Source organism: Dermacentor andersoni, chromosome 1 (assembly GCF_023375885.2).
Source record: "Dermacentor andersoni chromosome 1, qqDerAnde1_hic_scaffold, whole genome shotgun sequence".
Classification (NCBI taxonomy): Eukaryota; Metazoa; Arthropoda; class Arachnida; order Ixodida; family Ixodidae; genus Dermacentor; species Dermacentor andersoni.
Window position 1 is genome coordinate 128,695,392 of NC_092814.1, and position 15,228 is coordinate 128,710,619.

Sequence of the window (15,228 nt, forward strand, 5' to 3'; positions counted from 1 at the left end):
CGAAACGCGAGGCTCCTCTTCCGCCGAGGTCGGTCGAATGGAAACTGTCCACCGGACCTTCCGAGGTAGAGCGGCAGCTGAGAGGCAAGTCAGTCAGCGGAAAGGGGAAGAGAAGTGTTCGAAATTAGATGTGATAAGAAGTTTTAGGACGCTTCTTGATCTAGTGACCACATTGATCTTGTGACTTGCCTTGTCGGCTGCTTACAACCCGTACGAACAGTATGCGGTGCCGGCACCCGCAGCAGGAATTTCCGGTAAGAGTTTAGTTAGAACTTCACTGAGAACTATTCATTTAGAAAGTGTTGGCCGACATCAATGTGGGCTTGAAAATTTATACGCTCACTGATGAAACGACGACAGCTTATTTCATGAAATTCACATTTTATTCGAACTTTCCAGCTCTTCGCAGTGCATCCATGGACACGCAGAAAAAGGGCGCGACTGAAGGGAAAACGCTGTGTACAGTTTAATGAGTCAGGAAAATGCAATCAAAATGATCTAGCCAAATGGTTCGCTTTTATCGTCCCTGGCGCCGAAGCGTTTGGCGCTTGTTGAAAGGGTCCTCCTGTGCACCGTAGTAGTTCTCACTGAAAAAAAAGAAAAAAAAACAACAACAGAGGTTATCACTTAGACATGAGGACCCCGTTATGTTTTATAAGCTGTTTTGTATTAGGCCCACTGTTCGGTAAGAATAATTCTGATGTCATTATGTGGCTAGAGTATTGGTTATATTTCGCTTGTCCTTACCGTTGACCAATTTGCAAGTTGGAGGGAGAAAATCGGAACACGCGGCATTGCAGTGTTGGTACATACGTAATTCCAAAGTAAACGTGCTGGGTATAGAAATGAGTTTCATTTCTGTATGTGCAGAAAACAGTTGCTTTTCGCAGTAAAACTGCTTGCACGAAGTGCGGTGTCTTTTGTGGATGACCGTTTTAGATAAGTACCTCTGAAGTTTATCAGCGAGAGTGATGGCTGTAGTGGAGGTCAGTCTGATGCGCCACACAGCTCATAAGATTCCTTCGAGCATCCAAGTCACCCAGTGCATTTTGTTGTCGCCACTGGCATTTTACTCTTTAACTATAGCTGTACTAAGTGCATCTGCAATAGTGTTCTAAAACAAGCAGTAAGGAGCCATGCCCTAATTTGAAAATGTTCACAAAAACAGGTAAGTGGCTGAAGCAAAGCTATTCTAATGTCCTATTTAGGACAGAGCAGTGACTGCTGTGAATTATACCATCTGAATCCCCTGCAAAGGTAATATCATCTATTTATCGCTTTAAGGGCGTAGTTTGCTAACGTTGATGTAGTCTCCAATCTTTTAGGCACTGGGAGAACTTCTCTGTTGCCTCTTTCTTTAGAGGAAACAAAAGTCGTGACGTATACCCAAAGGCGCCGACTACGGGGGGGGGCTCCGGGGCCCGCGCCCCCTCCGGAGTTTTCCGAGGTGGGCGGGGGGGGGGGGGGGGGGGGGGCTGAGCCCCCTAACCCTAACGTGTCATTGCCAGAGTTTTGTCACCCACATCATTTGAGGTTTCTTTTGACTTGCCTCGACCTTTTCACTTAAAATGTTATTGTGGCTGATAGCTTATATATACTGCGTCATTGTTGGCGCTGACGTGCCTGGATTTTAATTCATACTTTGCTTTATTTCTGCAAATCCTGACAATAGGAGAACAAGCGCATTAGAAGTACCAGCGGTGGCTGTCTCATCCGTATTGTCTCACTTCAACGATGTTTTCAATTTCCACAAAACGCCATGCACATATACAATATACTTAAAGGGACACTAAAGTGAAAAATGATTTCTTCTGCATCAGTAAATTACCGTTCTACAACACCAAAAACACAACTCTTACAACGATAAGACGTTTGGTAAACCAGAAAAAGCCCAAGAACGAAATACGGGTGGCGACGCCTACTTAAGTTCCCGCACCTGGTGGCTGTGACGTCTTGGATTTTGATGGCATCTTCTAGGGCCTACTAATTATATATAGCGGTACAGGTTGACTACATTGTGTTCTAAAGGAACCAAATATTAAACATGGCAAGTTTCTGGAACCTTTATTCAGCCAACGCGGCCCAAATGCGAAAACATACTTTGGAATCCCTGACGTCACACTGACGTAGCGGCGTCGGGGTTTCGGCGCGAAATTCAAATACTGATACTTGGACCTTCAAGCAGCCCTCCTTAAGATACGCACGACATCCGCTCCGGGAGAGGACTGCATTAACAATAAGACACTCGGAAACCTAGACGACGCTTCCATCACAGCCCTCACGGACCTTGCGAACGGGTGTTGGAGGGAAGGAAAACTCCCACCGTCTTGGAAACATGCCATCGGTAAATTCAACCCAAAACCGGGCAAAAAGCTCGCGCTCGAAAACCTCAGACCTATTTCGCTTACTTCTTGCATAGGAAAACTGATAGAGCACGTCATACTAGACAGACTGCAGTCCCACATGCACAAAGAGAATTTATATCCAAACACTATGGTCGGCTTTAGACCACATTTATCAACACAGGATACGATGCTCAGACTAGCAAACGAGGTCCTTTCTCAGGAGCAAGAAAGGAGCACAAGGGCAATCCTAGCTCTAGATTTAACCAAAGCATTTGATAACGTCAAACACAAAGCAATCCTAGATTCTCTTTCACCGTTGAATGTAGGCGAAAGAACGTTTAACTACCATCAAGGACTTTCTCTCCGATAGAACGGCTAAAATTCAAATTGGCACAATCAAATCCGACACCTTCGCTCTAGGAGACAGAGGAACGCCGCAAGGATCGGTCCTCTCCCCCTATTTATTCAATATAACCCTCATCAAAATGGCACACGAACTCGCCAAAATCCCAGACCTAGAACACTCCTTGTACGCGGACGATATCACCCTTTGGACAACCAAGGGGAGTATCGGCACGATACAATATACGCTACAACAAGCTGCGGATGTAGTAGTAGATGAGGCACAAGGCGTGTTCACCCCAAAAATCTGAACTTCTCATCCTACACCCAAAGCGTCAAAAAAAAAAAAAAAATAAAGCGCCTGAGATCAAAATATACGCGGAAGGTGCAGCCAACCCAGAAGTGGAAACACTAAGCATCTTGGGAATGCTGATACAGTCAAACCAAAAAAATGACCCACTAATTAAGAAGCTGAGAAACACCGTCAACCAAATCTCCTTCCTCATCAGACGCATCGCGAATAGGCGAGGAGGAGTTAAAGAAGCCGAGACCAGGAAACTAATCCAGGCCTTCGTTCTTAGCAGTCATCTACTCTACACCATACGTCACCCTCACAGTCAGAGAAAGGGACGACGTGGATTCTCTAATTCGACACTCCTACAAAATTGCGCTCAACCTCCCTCGTCATACCCCAAATGAAAAACTACTACAGTTAGGAATTCATAACACCTTAGCGGAAATGATGGAAGCACACCTCACCGCACAATACGAAAGACTATCAGGCACTGAAACGGGACATTTCATCCTAAAGAAGGCAGGAATACAATATGAAGGAATCCGTGCACACACCTTGCCAATTCCAAGACACGTGCACGAACACTTAATAGTCCATCCTCTGCCCAAAAACATGCATCCACACTACGATACAGACAGAAGAAAGGCTAGGGCACAAAAGCTTCACGAAAGATTTTGAGTTCAGAAAGACACGGCGCATGTGGACGTGGCAGAACATGCGGACAGAGACGCCTTTTCCCTGGCAGTTGTCGATCATCGAAGTTCTCCCCTCGCATCGGCGACAATCGATAAAACAAAATTTCCGGAGGAGGCCGAAGAAGCTGCAATAGCTTTAGCCATTACCTCCACCACTGCCAAATACATCATCAGCGACTCTAAAACCGCAATCCGAAATTTTTGCAAAGGAAGGGCCCACTCAGCCATCAGCCATCAAAATATTTAAAAAAATCTCCAATACCCGCCCGATCACATTGATCTGGGTCCCCGCCCATTCGGGCCATCCTGGAAATGAGGCGGCGCACCAATTTGCCCGAGGATTCGTAGTTAACCGGGAGGTGCGTTACCCCGAGCTCAGGTCGGCCAAGGAGCGAATGACGACCTACAAAGAAATTACTACCCACTTCAAGAAAGAAAGACAAATCTACCCAGAACCACATAGATCTCTAAGTAAAACACAACAAGTCAGTTGGCAGCAGCTCCAAACAGACACTTTCTTTAATCCGTACATATACTCCATATGGTTCCCAGAGCAGTTCAGCCCCGTCTGTTCTCTCTGTGGGCACCATAAGGCAGACACACCACACATCCTATACTCATGTAATCAAGACAAGCCGCCGAACAGTCTGCAGCTCTCTACCCAATCGCAGTGGGAGTCCGCGCTGCTCAGCTCGGACCCGGAGGTTCAACTCCGAGTCACGGAGCGGGCCGAAGAGGTCGCCGAACGACATCGTCGCTCGGCCACCTGGCGTCCGGCCTAGAAGAGGAGCCCACCGCGGGGAGGGGAACGTCACCCCAACCCCCGCCTAAGACCTCTTCTTTAATAAAGTTTATCTCCTCCTCCTCCTCCTCATCTAATGTTCAAACTATTTTTTTGAAATGACTGCCTGCAGGGTTCTCAAACAATGCTTCATTAGTCTAAACTGATTTATTGTTTAGCTTTAGTGTCCCTTGAAATATATACACAGGACAAAGTTTATTATATTTTTGAAGTGAATGAGGTAGCCAATTAACAATTATTTTTAAAGGTATGAATAGCTTATGTCTAGAGAATGAATATGTTGCTGTATGTTCACGTCGCTTCAAAATGCTTTGCGTGATTTTTTGATCCTGAAAAAAAAAATACCTGTAGACTTTAGTGACCCCTTCGGCAGAGTCTTTTATCAACAGCGTGTGAAATGCACGTCAATGATCTGTGTGTCAGTACCACTTCTCTTTCCAGTAAGCAAAGCTAACGACTCATTAAAAAACACTTCTAATAATTTACAACATTTATTAGGTATGGAAACATCGTTACTTGCATGCAGAGGTCATAAATATATACAGGGTGTCCCAATTAACCATCATGCACCAAGATTAAAAACGTAAGGCAATGCGTTACTTGAAGAAAACCTAGTGCATATTGTTTCCAGTAAAGTGGAGTAGCTGTCAGTAATGTTTTCGGTACTGATATTTAATAGGATAATTGTAATTAATTATCTAACTCGAGACGTACTGTCATAATTATCAAAGTGTCAATGATACATTTGTAAGCATAGCGAAGGGACACCTAACTGAGGTGTATTCAGCGACGTACTAATTGTGTACTAATTTTTTTCCGACTGATAAATAAATCCTGCGAAATATGGCGAATACCACGTGACTGCGCTCCCACCCGCATCATAAAGCAGCGCCAGCGAAAACGAAATGAAGGAAATAAAGAAAAAAGATCACCACCCAAGCACTTCGTACAGATGGTTAACCAGCGAAGCTGAAACGTGCGGCCCCGGTGTTTATCACTGGGTTAATCCCGACGGTTCATTAATCGACGGCTTGGTAGGCTGCCGGATCCTCGGTACGCAGTTGCTGCTTACGCTCGGATGCACGAGCCTGTTCTTGTGCCCGGGCTGCAGCATCGGTACGGCGTAGACGAGCTCGTTTCCGGTTCTGCTCGCGGCATTGCTGATCGAAAGCTGCCTGTTCCTCAAGAGTACGTATGACGCGTGGCCTACCCTTTTCAGAGCCGGAGAGAAACTGTAGCGCGCCCGCTAGGCTGCGACGGAGAGCAGTGACGTCACTACTGGCGCAGCCAATCGCGCGCCTCTCTCTCGCTTTTTTTTTCTTTCGTGCATTCGCATCGGGTTGCGCCGGGGACGTTTTCGGTGTACATGCAATGGATGGACGGATGGACGAATCGGCTACCCATGTACAGCTTAGCTGTAAAACATCGTGTTCGAGCTAGTGCCTTATCTGCCGCGCTTCTGCCCAAGTAACACGCCGCGTTTGGTGTTAGCTGGAAACAAGCTGTGATAGCTGTTGTCTTAGCGCAGATAAAGTTCATGGATGGTTCCTTTTTTTTTTTTTGCCAGGAAACCTATCACCACAAAAGCGAATTGACAACGTCAGTGCAAATGTTTAAATGTGCGTCTTGTTTAGTCCCAGTCGCCATGTCTTTCTGTGATGAGCAGAAGCTAAAAATGATCCTTGCCTTGGGAACTGCAAATGACAACAAGAGGAAGGCTGCAAATACATATCAGTCATGGAAGTGTGGAGGTAGACCAAACGCATCGACTATCATCAGATATTATGAAAACCTGAGACAAACCGGCAGTTTCAAGAAACAGCGGGGGAGGACTCCATCTTTGAGTTCTAACCTACGCCCGGATGTTCTAGCATTTATTGCCTCAAACCATCGTGCTAGCCTGCGGGACGTTGCTGCCCAGGTACCAATTTCCAAGTCATCAATTTGGAAGATTCTAAACGACGGCACTACATCCGTACCACCTTAACCCGCACCAATGCTTGGAAGATAGGGACCTGTAGAATCGTCTAGATTTCTCGAATTGGGTTCTCACAAAAGCCGATGAGTCACTGAACTTTTTGAGCAACATCATGTGCACAGATGAAGCAAATTTTCATAGAAACGCGCAGATAAATTTGTATAATGCACACTTTTGGAGTGACTACAATGCACACTGGGTAAAGCGCAATCGGCACCAGTATACCAATGTTCGTTCAATGTGTGGTTCGGAATTTATGCCGGTGCTATAATCGGTCTCATCTTTGACCACACACTGATTGGACAGCGTTACGTGGACGAAAGAAATCCTTGAAGTGGTGGATGAGTTTCTCAGCGAAGTCTCGAATTCACGTCTTTGACGTATGTGGTGTCGGCAAGATGGTATGGTATCAGCAAGCAGACACCAGCAGCCGAGCCCGAAACTGGCTGGATGCGACTCATGCGCACTAGGTTGGAATGCACGGGCCTGTAAATTGGCCGGCTAGGTCACCTGACTTCTCTCCACTCGGTTTCTCTCTTTGGGATTATGTGAAAGATCGTGTTTACATGATCGAGACGGACGTCAGATGAGCTCAAGGCAAGGATAACGGATGTCTGCCGTAGAATTCCAGCGTCGGTCATCAAGAAAGCCACAGATGTGATAACGCGGACTCAGTACTGTGTAGCTGCGGAAGGAGACCTATTCGAAAACGTCCTCTAGGCAGCAGCTGGTGTTCAACAGCGCTTAGAATTCATTGATAATAAGGACAAACTGAAATCTGATGTTTCTTTTTTTTTTTCCGTACAGACGTCTCGATTGCCAATCCGGGTCATTCAGAAGTGGTACATTTACTTGAACGCATCGGTTTTGCCTTTTCTCTACACGTGGGTCGCTTCCCGGTCTGTTTATTTCAATTTTATGTTTTTGCGACGAACCTGTTTTTGCAGCAGGTATACACTCTCATTAAAAATAAAACCGTCACTTCAATTTAGCTGTGGTTCGAAGCAAGTTTCTGGCACGAAATATAGCCATATAGCTGATGCGGTGCGCGCGCAGAGCCGGGATTTTGAAACATTATATGCCTATTACAATGCTTTTCGCGTTTCGTGCATGGTCAGAGTGGCGCTTCGGCCGCGTTATCAAGGGGCTTTTGTTATCAATGTGATCAGTCGGCCTTGAGAGACGAATAATAAGTGTGACGTTGTAATGAGAGGAAGAAATAGCTGCGAAGCCGCGAACGCTGTTGTTGGTGCCCCTTCTGTACCATTATCAAGGTGATGCGCTGTCCCTTCGGCTTCGCGACAGGCAAAGCAGCTGCTTTGCCTGTCGCAAAGCTTATTTGAGGGCGTTGCTTTATGATGCGGTTGGCCCATCGCAGTCACGTGACATTTTTCATATTTCGTGAGGTTTGTTTGGCAGTCGGAAAAACTTGCACGCAATTAGTACGTCGTTGGAAACACAGCAGTTAGATGTCGACCAGATGCCTCATTGACACGTTGATCATTAGGACGGTACTTCTCAAATTAGATAATTAATTGTAATTGACGAATTAAATTTTAGGAACGGGAGTATTACTGGTGGCTACTCCCCTGTACTGCAAACAATATGCACTAGGTTTTCTTCGAGTAACGCAACTGCTCTTTCTTTAAGTCTTGGTGCTTGATAGTTGGGGCACCCTGTATAATTCACTCAGTAACGGAAATGAGGCCAAGCCGGATTCACTCGAAATCAGAATCAACAGCAGTCATGCGCAGGAGTGCTTATACACGAACTCACAGAAAAAAAAAGAAAGACAGAGAGAGGCTGCAGTTTCGCCGGAAAGGCGAAGCAGCATTAGTGATAGCGACGTATACGACAATTACACGAAGGAAGAGAGACACCATATTCTTGGTGGTGGGAGAGGACTCAGGCTGTGAAATCGAACTGTCTGCTACTATGAGCTAGGTCTTGTAAATTCTCATATAAGGCCGTCACTTCAATGAACAATTCTTCGAGGTCACACTAAGTTTCTTCAAGTGCAAGAAATATATAATGGGGGCGAAATGCGAAAACAGCCGTGTACTTAGATTTAGGTGCACGTTAAAGAACCCCAGGTGGTCGAAATTTCCGGAGTCCTCCACTACGGCGTGCCTCATAATCAGAAAGTGGTTTTGGCACGTAAAACCCCATAATTTAATTTTTTAATTTTTAAGAAATATATATATATATATATATATATATATATATATATATATATATATATATATATATATATATATATATATATATATATATATATATATATGGGCTTCGGAATTCTTGTCGGACCCCGGAAAAAATGAAAACATTGCGCCTTTAGGTATATCTGTGAACATGTTCCAGTTTTGCCAATAAAATACTGTTAAATGTTTTCTTCTTTCTTTTTTGATAAAGACCACTTCTGGACAAACCAAGGTAGGGCGAACGCCAATTACGCTATTCAACAGAATAACGTGCCAAATTTGGGTTATGTGCGGGGTTTGAATAGGAATGCAATGTTTCTGAAATTTCTGAAGGCGTGAAAAAGAAATTAAGAAAGCACGAAAAAGCTACTTTATAAAGCTGTCAAGAGGTCGGAACCAATATTCTAAAATATTGTATAGCACAGCAATCTCAAAGTAACTGTAGGTGATGGCCATGAAAGGAGGTGTTTCCCCTGGTTGACGCAAAACGTTGCCATGCATGTGCAATATTTACCTCAGCTTTTTCACTCGTTCAGATATACTTTGTGCTTTTGGAATTCCCATCTGTTAAACCTTAAAGTGCTCTTTCACTCCTTTAGTGAAGAGAGGCTGGTGCATTGCCTGCGCACTTGCAACTTCTCGCCTTCTTTTTTTTAAAGCAGCTACTGCGGACGACGCGTTCGTTGTTACGTCGTCAATTTTATGTTGCGGGTTGCCCATGGTGATACCGAGGTACAACGTCACGGTGTATTAAAATGTATCGAACGGTTGCTAAGGACCAGCTATGAGGACAGTCCGTTCTGGCACCTGCTAGCGGTTTGCGTACTATATAAGAGGTATACCCTAACTGGGGCAATTTAACGTCTCAAAATAACTCGAGGGCCATGAGAGACGCCGTAATGTGGGGCCCCGGATTAATTTTGACCACCTGAGCGTTCATGGACGGGCACCCAAATTACGGTAAAAGAACGTTTTTTTTTTTTTTTTTCTTTTCGTTTCTACGCGGCTTCCGCGTTCCGCGGCAGAGAATCCATTACGCGATATCGTGTTCAGCCTTGTATCAGGCACGTACCCAGGATTTTTTTTCGGGGGGGAGGGGGTGGCAACCCCAGGTAACCTTTCTATGGAAATAAGGGGGGGGGGGGGGGCAGGGGGCTTTTACTAGTACAAATGTAAATAATGTCCACCATTCGCCATAAAGACGCGTAAACCCGCAAAAGAGAATTTATATAAGGTGCACCTCACAGGTACGCCTGTGAGATACATCTCTCCTTTGCTTGGCAAGAAAGGAACCACATCAAACAGATTCGCGCATGAAAGAAGCGCAGGAAGAACACTGCCAAGAACAAGTAAACAAGCGAAAGTGTAAATTAAAGATTTCTAGTAGCGTTCTTTTAATTAGCTCTGGAAGAATTATATATATATATATATATCCATTGGAATATGAACCTGGCAACGTTTAACGCTAGAACGTTATCTAGCGAGGCGAGTCTAGCAGTGCTATTGGAGGAATTAGAGGGCAGTAAATGGGATATAATAGGGCTCAGTGAAGTTAGGAGGCCAAAAGAAGCATATACAGTGCTAAAAAGCGGGCACGTCCTGTGCTACCGGGGCTTAGCAGAGAGACGAGAACTAGGAGTCGGATTCCTGATTAATAAGAACATAGCTGGTAACATACAGGAATTCTATAGCATTAACGAGAGGGTGGCATGTCTTGTTGTGAAACTTAATAAGAGGTACAAAATGAAGGTTGTACAGGTCTACGCCCCTACATCTAGTCATGATGACCAGGAAGTCGAAAGCTTCTATGAAGACGTGGAATCGGCGATGGGTAAAGTCAAAACAAAATACAGTATACTTATGGGCGATTTCAATGCCAGGGTAGGCAAGAAGCAGGCCGGAGACAAGTCAGTGGGGGAATTTGGCATAGGCTCTAGGAATAGCAGAGGAGAGTTATTAGTAGAGTTTGCAGAACAGAATAATATGCGGATAATGAATACCTTCTTCCGCAAGCGGGTTAGCCGAAAGTGGACGTGGAGGAGCCCGAATGGTGAGACTAGAAATGAAATCGACTTCATACTCTGCGCGAACCCTGGCATCATACAAGATGTAGACGTGCTCGGCAAGGTGCGCTGCAGTGACCATAGGATGGTAAGAACTCGAATTAGCCTTGACTTGAGGAGGGAACGGAAGAAACTGGTACATAAGAAGCCAATCAATGAGTTAGCGGTAAGAGGGAAACTAGAGGAATTCCGGATCAAGCTACAGAACAGGTATTCGGCTTTAACCCATGAAGAGGACCATAGTGTTGAAGCAATGAACGACAATCTTATGGGCATCATTAAGGAGTGCGCAATAGAAGTCGGTGGTAACGCCGTTAAACAGGAAACCAGTAAGCTATCGCAGGAGACGAAAGATCTGATCAAGAAACGCCAATGTATGAAAGCCTCTAACCCTACAGCTAGAATAGAACTGGCAGAAGTTTCTAAGTTAATCAACAAGCGTAAGACAGCGGACATAAGGAACTATAATATGGATAGAATTGAACAGGCTCTCAGGAACGGAGGAAGCCTAAAAGCAATGGAGAAGAAACTAGGAATAGGCAAGAATCAGATGTGTGCGTTAAGAGACAAAGCCGGCAATATCGTTACTAATATGGATGAGATAGTTCAAGTGGCTGAAGAGTTTTATAGAGATTTATACAGTACCAGTAACACCCACGACTATAAGGTGAGAGAGAATAGGCTAGAGGAACTTGAAATCCCACAAGTAACACCGGAAGAGGTAAAGAACGCCTTGGGAGCTATGCAAAGGGGGAAGGCAGCTCGGGAGGATCAGGTAACAGCAGATTTGTTGTCTAGAAAGATTGGCCGCCCTATATACACGATGCCTCATGACCTCAAACGTACCGGAATCTTGGAAGAACGCTAACATAATCCTAATCCATAAGAAAGGGGACGCCAAAGACTTGAAAAATTATAGACCGATCAGCTTACTGTCCGTTGCCTACAAAGTATTTACTAAGGTAATCGCAAATAGAATCAGGAATACCTTAGACTTCAGTCAACCAAAGGACCAGGCAGGATTCCGTAAAGGCTACTCAACAATAGACCATATTCACACTATCAATCAGGTGATAGAGAAATGTGCGGAAAATAACCAACCCTTATATATAGCCTTCATTGATTACGAAAAAGCATTTGATTCAGTCGAAACCTCAGCAGTCATGAAGGCACTACGGAATCAGGGTGTAGATGAGCCATATGTAGAGATACTGGAAGATATCTATTGCGGTTCCACAGCCACCGTAATCCTCCACAAAGAAAGCAACAAAATCCCAATAAAGAAAGGCGTCAGACAGGGAGATACGATATCTCCAATGCTATTCACAGCATGTTTACAGGAGGTATTCAGAGACCTGGAGTGGGAAGAATTGGGGATAAAAGTTGATGGAGAATACCTTAGCAACTTGCGATTCGCTGATGATATTGCCTTGCTTAGTAACTCAGGAGACCAATTGCAATGCATGCTCACTGACCTGGAGAGGCAAAGCAGAAGGGTGGGTCTGAAAATTAATCTACAGAAAACTAAAGTAATGTTTAACAGTCTCGGAAGAGAACAGCAGTTTACGATAGGTAACGAGGCACTGGAAGTGGAAAGGGAATACATCTACTTAGGGCAGGTAGTGACCACGGACCCGGATCATGAGACGGAAATAACCAGAAGAATAAGAGTGGGCTGGGGTGCGTTTGGCAGGCATTCTCAAATCATGAACAGCAGGTTGCCACTATCCCTCAAGAGGAAAGTGTATAACAGCTGTGTCTTACCAGTACTCACCTACGGGGCAGAAACCTGGAGGCTTACGAAAAGGGTTCTGCTGAAATTGAGGACGACGCAACGAGCTATGGAAAGAAGAATGATAGGTGTAACGTTAAGGGATAAGAAAAGAGCAGATTGGGTGAGGGAACAAACGCGGGTAAATGACATCTTAGTTGAAATCAAGAAAAAGAAATGGGCATGGGCCGGACATGTAATGAGGAGGGACGATAACCGATGGTCATTAAGGGTTACGGACTGGATTCCAAGGGAAGGGAAGCGTAGTAGGGGGCGGCAGAAAGTTAGGTGGGCGGATGACATTAAGACGTTTGCAGGGACAACATGGCCACAATTAGTACATGACCGGGGTAGTTGGAGAAGTATGGGAGAGGCCTTTGCCCTGCAGTGGGCGTAACTAGGCTGATGATGATGATGATAATGATGATGATGATATATATTTGCGGAACAATCACAGTTCTTTTGGATCCCTCGTTTACTGCTCTACCAATTTAAGTGCCAAAACTGACTCGTGTTGTTATTCGGGAAGTTGCGTAACGATGCGTGGTCACCAGTCCAGTACAACCGCGTAGAGAACAGGACACTGCGGTTCCATACGTACTGCGCCCACCGCGTAAGGTTAGAAAAACCCCCACATAAGCATATATCAAAATGGCTACATCAGACGGCTTCACTGATAACTGTGGAAACGTCATTCAAAACACACGGAATTATTCTCCACTTCCGGCCGCGTTTCCTCTACTTCCTTTTTAAATAAAAAGATGTTGATCCATAACCATTTTCACAAACAACAGTTAAATTTGTTAATTTTCGCTTTTCCTTCCTGTTTGGCTGTTGCCTTGGCTCTTTCCCTTAGTAGATCGCTTAATTTCTAAACTCCTTGCGACTCTTGTTTCCATTTGCCAATTGCCACGAAAAGTGCTGTACAATTAGGGAAAAGCTACACGAGCTAGCGGGTGACAGTCATATTGCTTCTGGGTTTAACGGTTATTGCAGGGTCTGATGATGGACGCTGTTTCGCATGATTTTATTTGCCACCTTATCTAACCCATATCACGGGTATGTGGTTCTGAGGATATGCCAGCGTCGCGGCGAGCCGTCACTCGAGGAAATAATGAAGTAAAAGGAAAAGTTAAACGCAACTGGCGTTTTTTTCCGACCGCAACTCGTTCCACGAGCATACAGACCAGCTAACTACGAACAGAATCCCTTTCCTGTTCCCCGGATCAGCCTAAACAAAGAAGCTTGAACTAACTAAGCAACAGCGATGCACGTGATCGTTGAATAGATGGTGACAACTGAACTCCTCTCGAGTTAATCGCGCGGGCATCGAATCGATGAGAAAACTGGCCTTCACACCCCAGGAGATGGCGATAACTACCGCCATCCAAAAAGAGGGAAGAAATTGACAACCATTGTACTCTTGTGAAGATGAAATGGCAGCGAGAGCTGATGACAGTCAAAGCTCTCAAACGAAAAGCGAAGTGCTTCACTTCCGCCGCGGGTCGGCCCCAAGGTAGTGCAGTGCCGGGCTGACCCGCGGCAAAGGTGAAGCAGGCATGAGGTACTCCCCATACGTGGACCGATCCCGAAGATAGTGCAATTGCGGGCCCATCCGCGACGGTGATGAAGCAGGCGTTGAGTGCTCCGCATACGTGGGTCCATCCCGAAGGTAGCGCAATGCCGGGCCGAGCCCCGGCGGAGGTGAAGCAGGCGTTAAGCACTCCCCATACATGGGCCCATTCCGAAGATTTCTAAGGGCGCGTTACAGGTTTCCGGGCTCACAGGGGTATGTGCCATTGAGCTTGGACCATTTCTGCACTATCACCAGGATCGGCCCACATGATGATGTTTTCTGTTGATGGATGCCGAAAGAACTACGGAAGGTTAGTCACATACAGCTTTTGCTGTAAAAGGCAGCAATATATTGACTGCGGAATAGATTGATTTGTCGGCGCTTTAGGAATATGTGTGAGGAGTGTTGACATGGGCGGGGAGGGAGGGTATGTCGCGTAATTTCGGGGGGGGGGCGGCCCCCGCCGGCCCTCCCCTCTTGGGTACGTGCCTGCCTTGTACGTTACATGGAACAGCTACTGGCGATATTTTTCCTAGCTATGCAATGGTCCCATTTTTGTGCCACTGGTGTAAAAGCTAAAACGAAACTATGGGACGAAGCGCTCAGTTGGCATCTGGAGAAGAAACTATGGCGTACCTATTGAAGACTGCTGCTGCACACATTTGCCTGTCTCGTAAATAACGCGTACCTTCGTGATTCCTGAAAGTAAGGGCTAATTTTGTTCATCGGGCTGGCACAAATGTTCACGAAGATAGTATACAGAACGTCTGACTCAGCTTTGGAAGCTAGCTAGCTTTTGCTGAATCGCGGTGAATTAGAGGAAAACATGCTGGGACTGACCTTTGTGTCGTTTTTCATCCGTAAACGTCGGATCTTTCGTCTAACGACAAGCGATGAATGTCAAACTTGCTGCTCAGGAAAGTTATGAACTTTGACGATATCGCACACCACTTGACATCATAAATATTACAGGTGAAATGATAATTGACATGCACGTCTATTCTGAAAAAGTGACGCATACCAGCCTAACACGATTTACCTCAACACCGCCTCATTTTGTTGGGTAAATCTTTACTCTGTTTCTTTTTCCACTTTTTATGCTCAGGAAGGGAAAGAAAGTGAGAGAAAAAAAGCTTTTTCCCCAATAATTCACTTTTTTC

General features: G+C 45.3%; 1 protein-coding gene across 1 annotated transcript in view; it reads right to left on the reverse strand.

Moving 5' to 3' along the window:
- Positions 1-361: 361 nt before the first annotated feature.
- The window catches only part of LOC126544155 (protein obstructor-E-like), a 39,322-nt gene continuing 24,455 nt past the window's right edge, over positions 362-15,228 (reverse strand). The window contains exon 5 of the mRNA XM_050191397.3: positions 362-587. Within this exon, the coding sequence (XP_050047354.1) occupies positions 518-587 (70 nt within the window). The 3' untranslated portion in view covers positions 362-517. The remainder of the gene's footprint in view (positions 588-15,228) is intronic.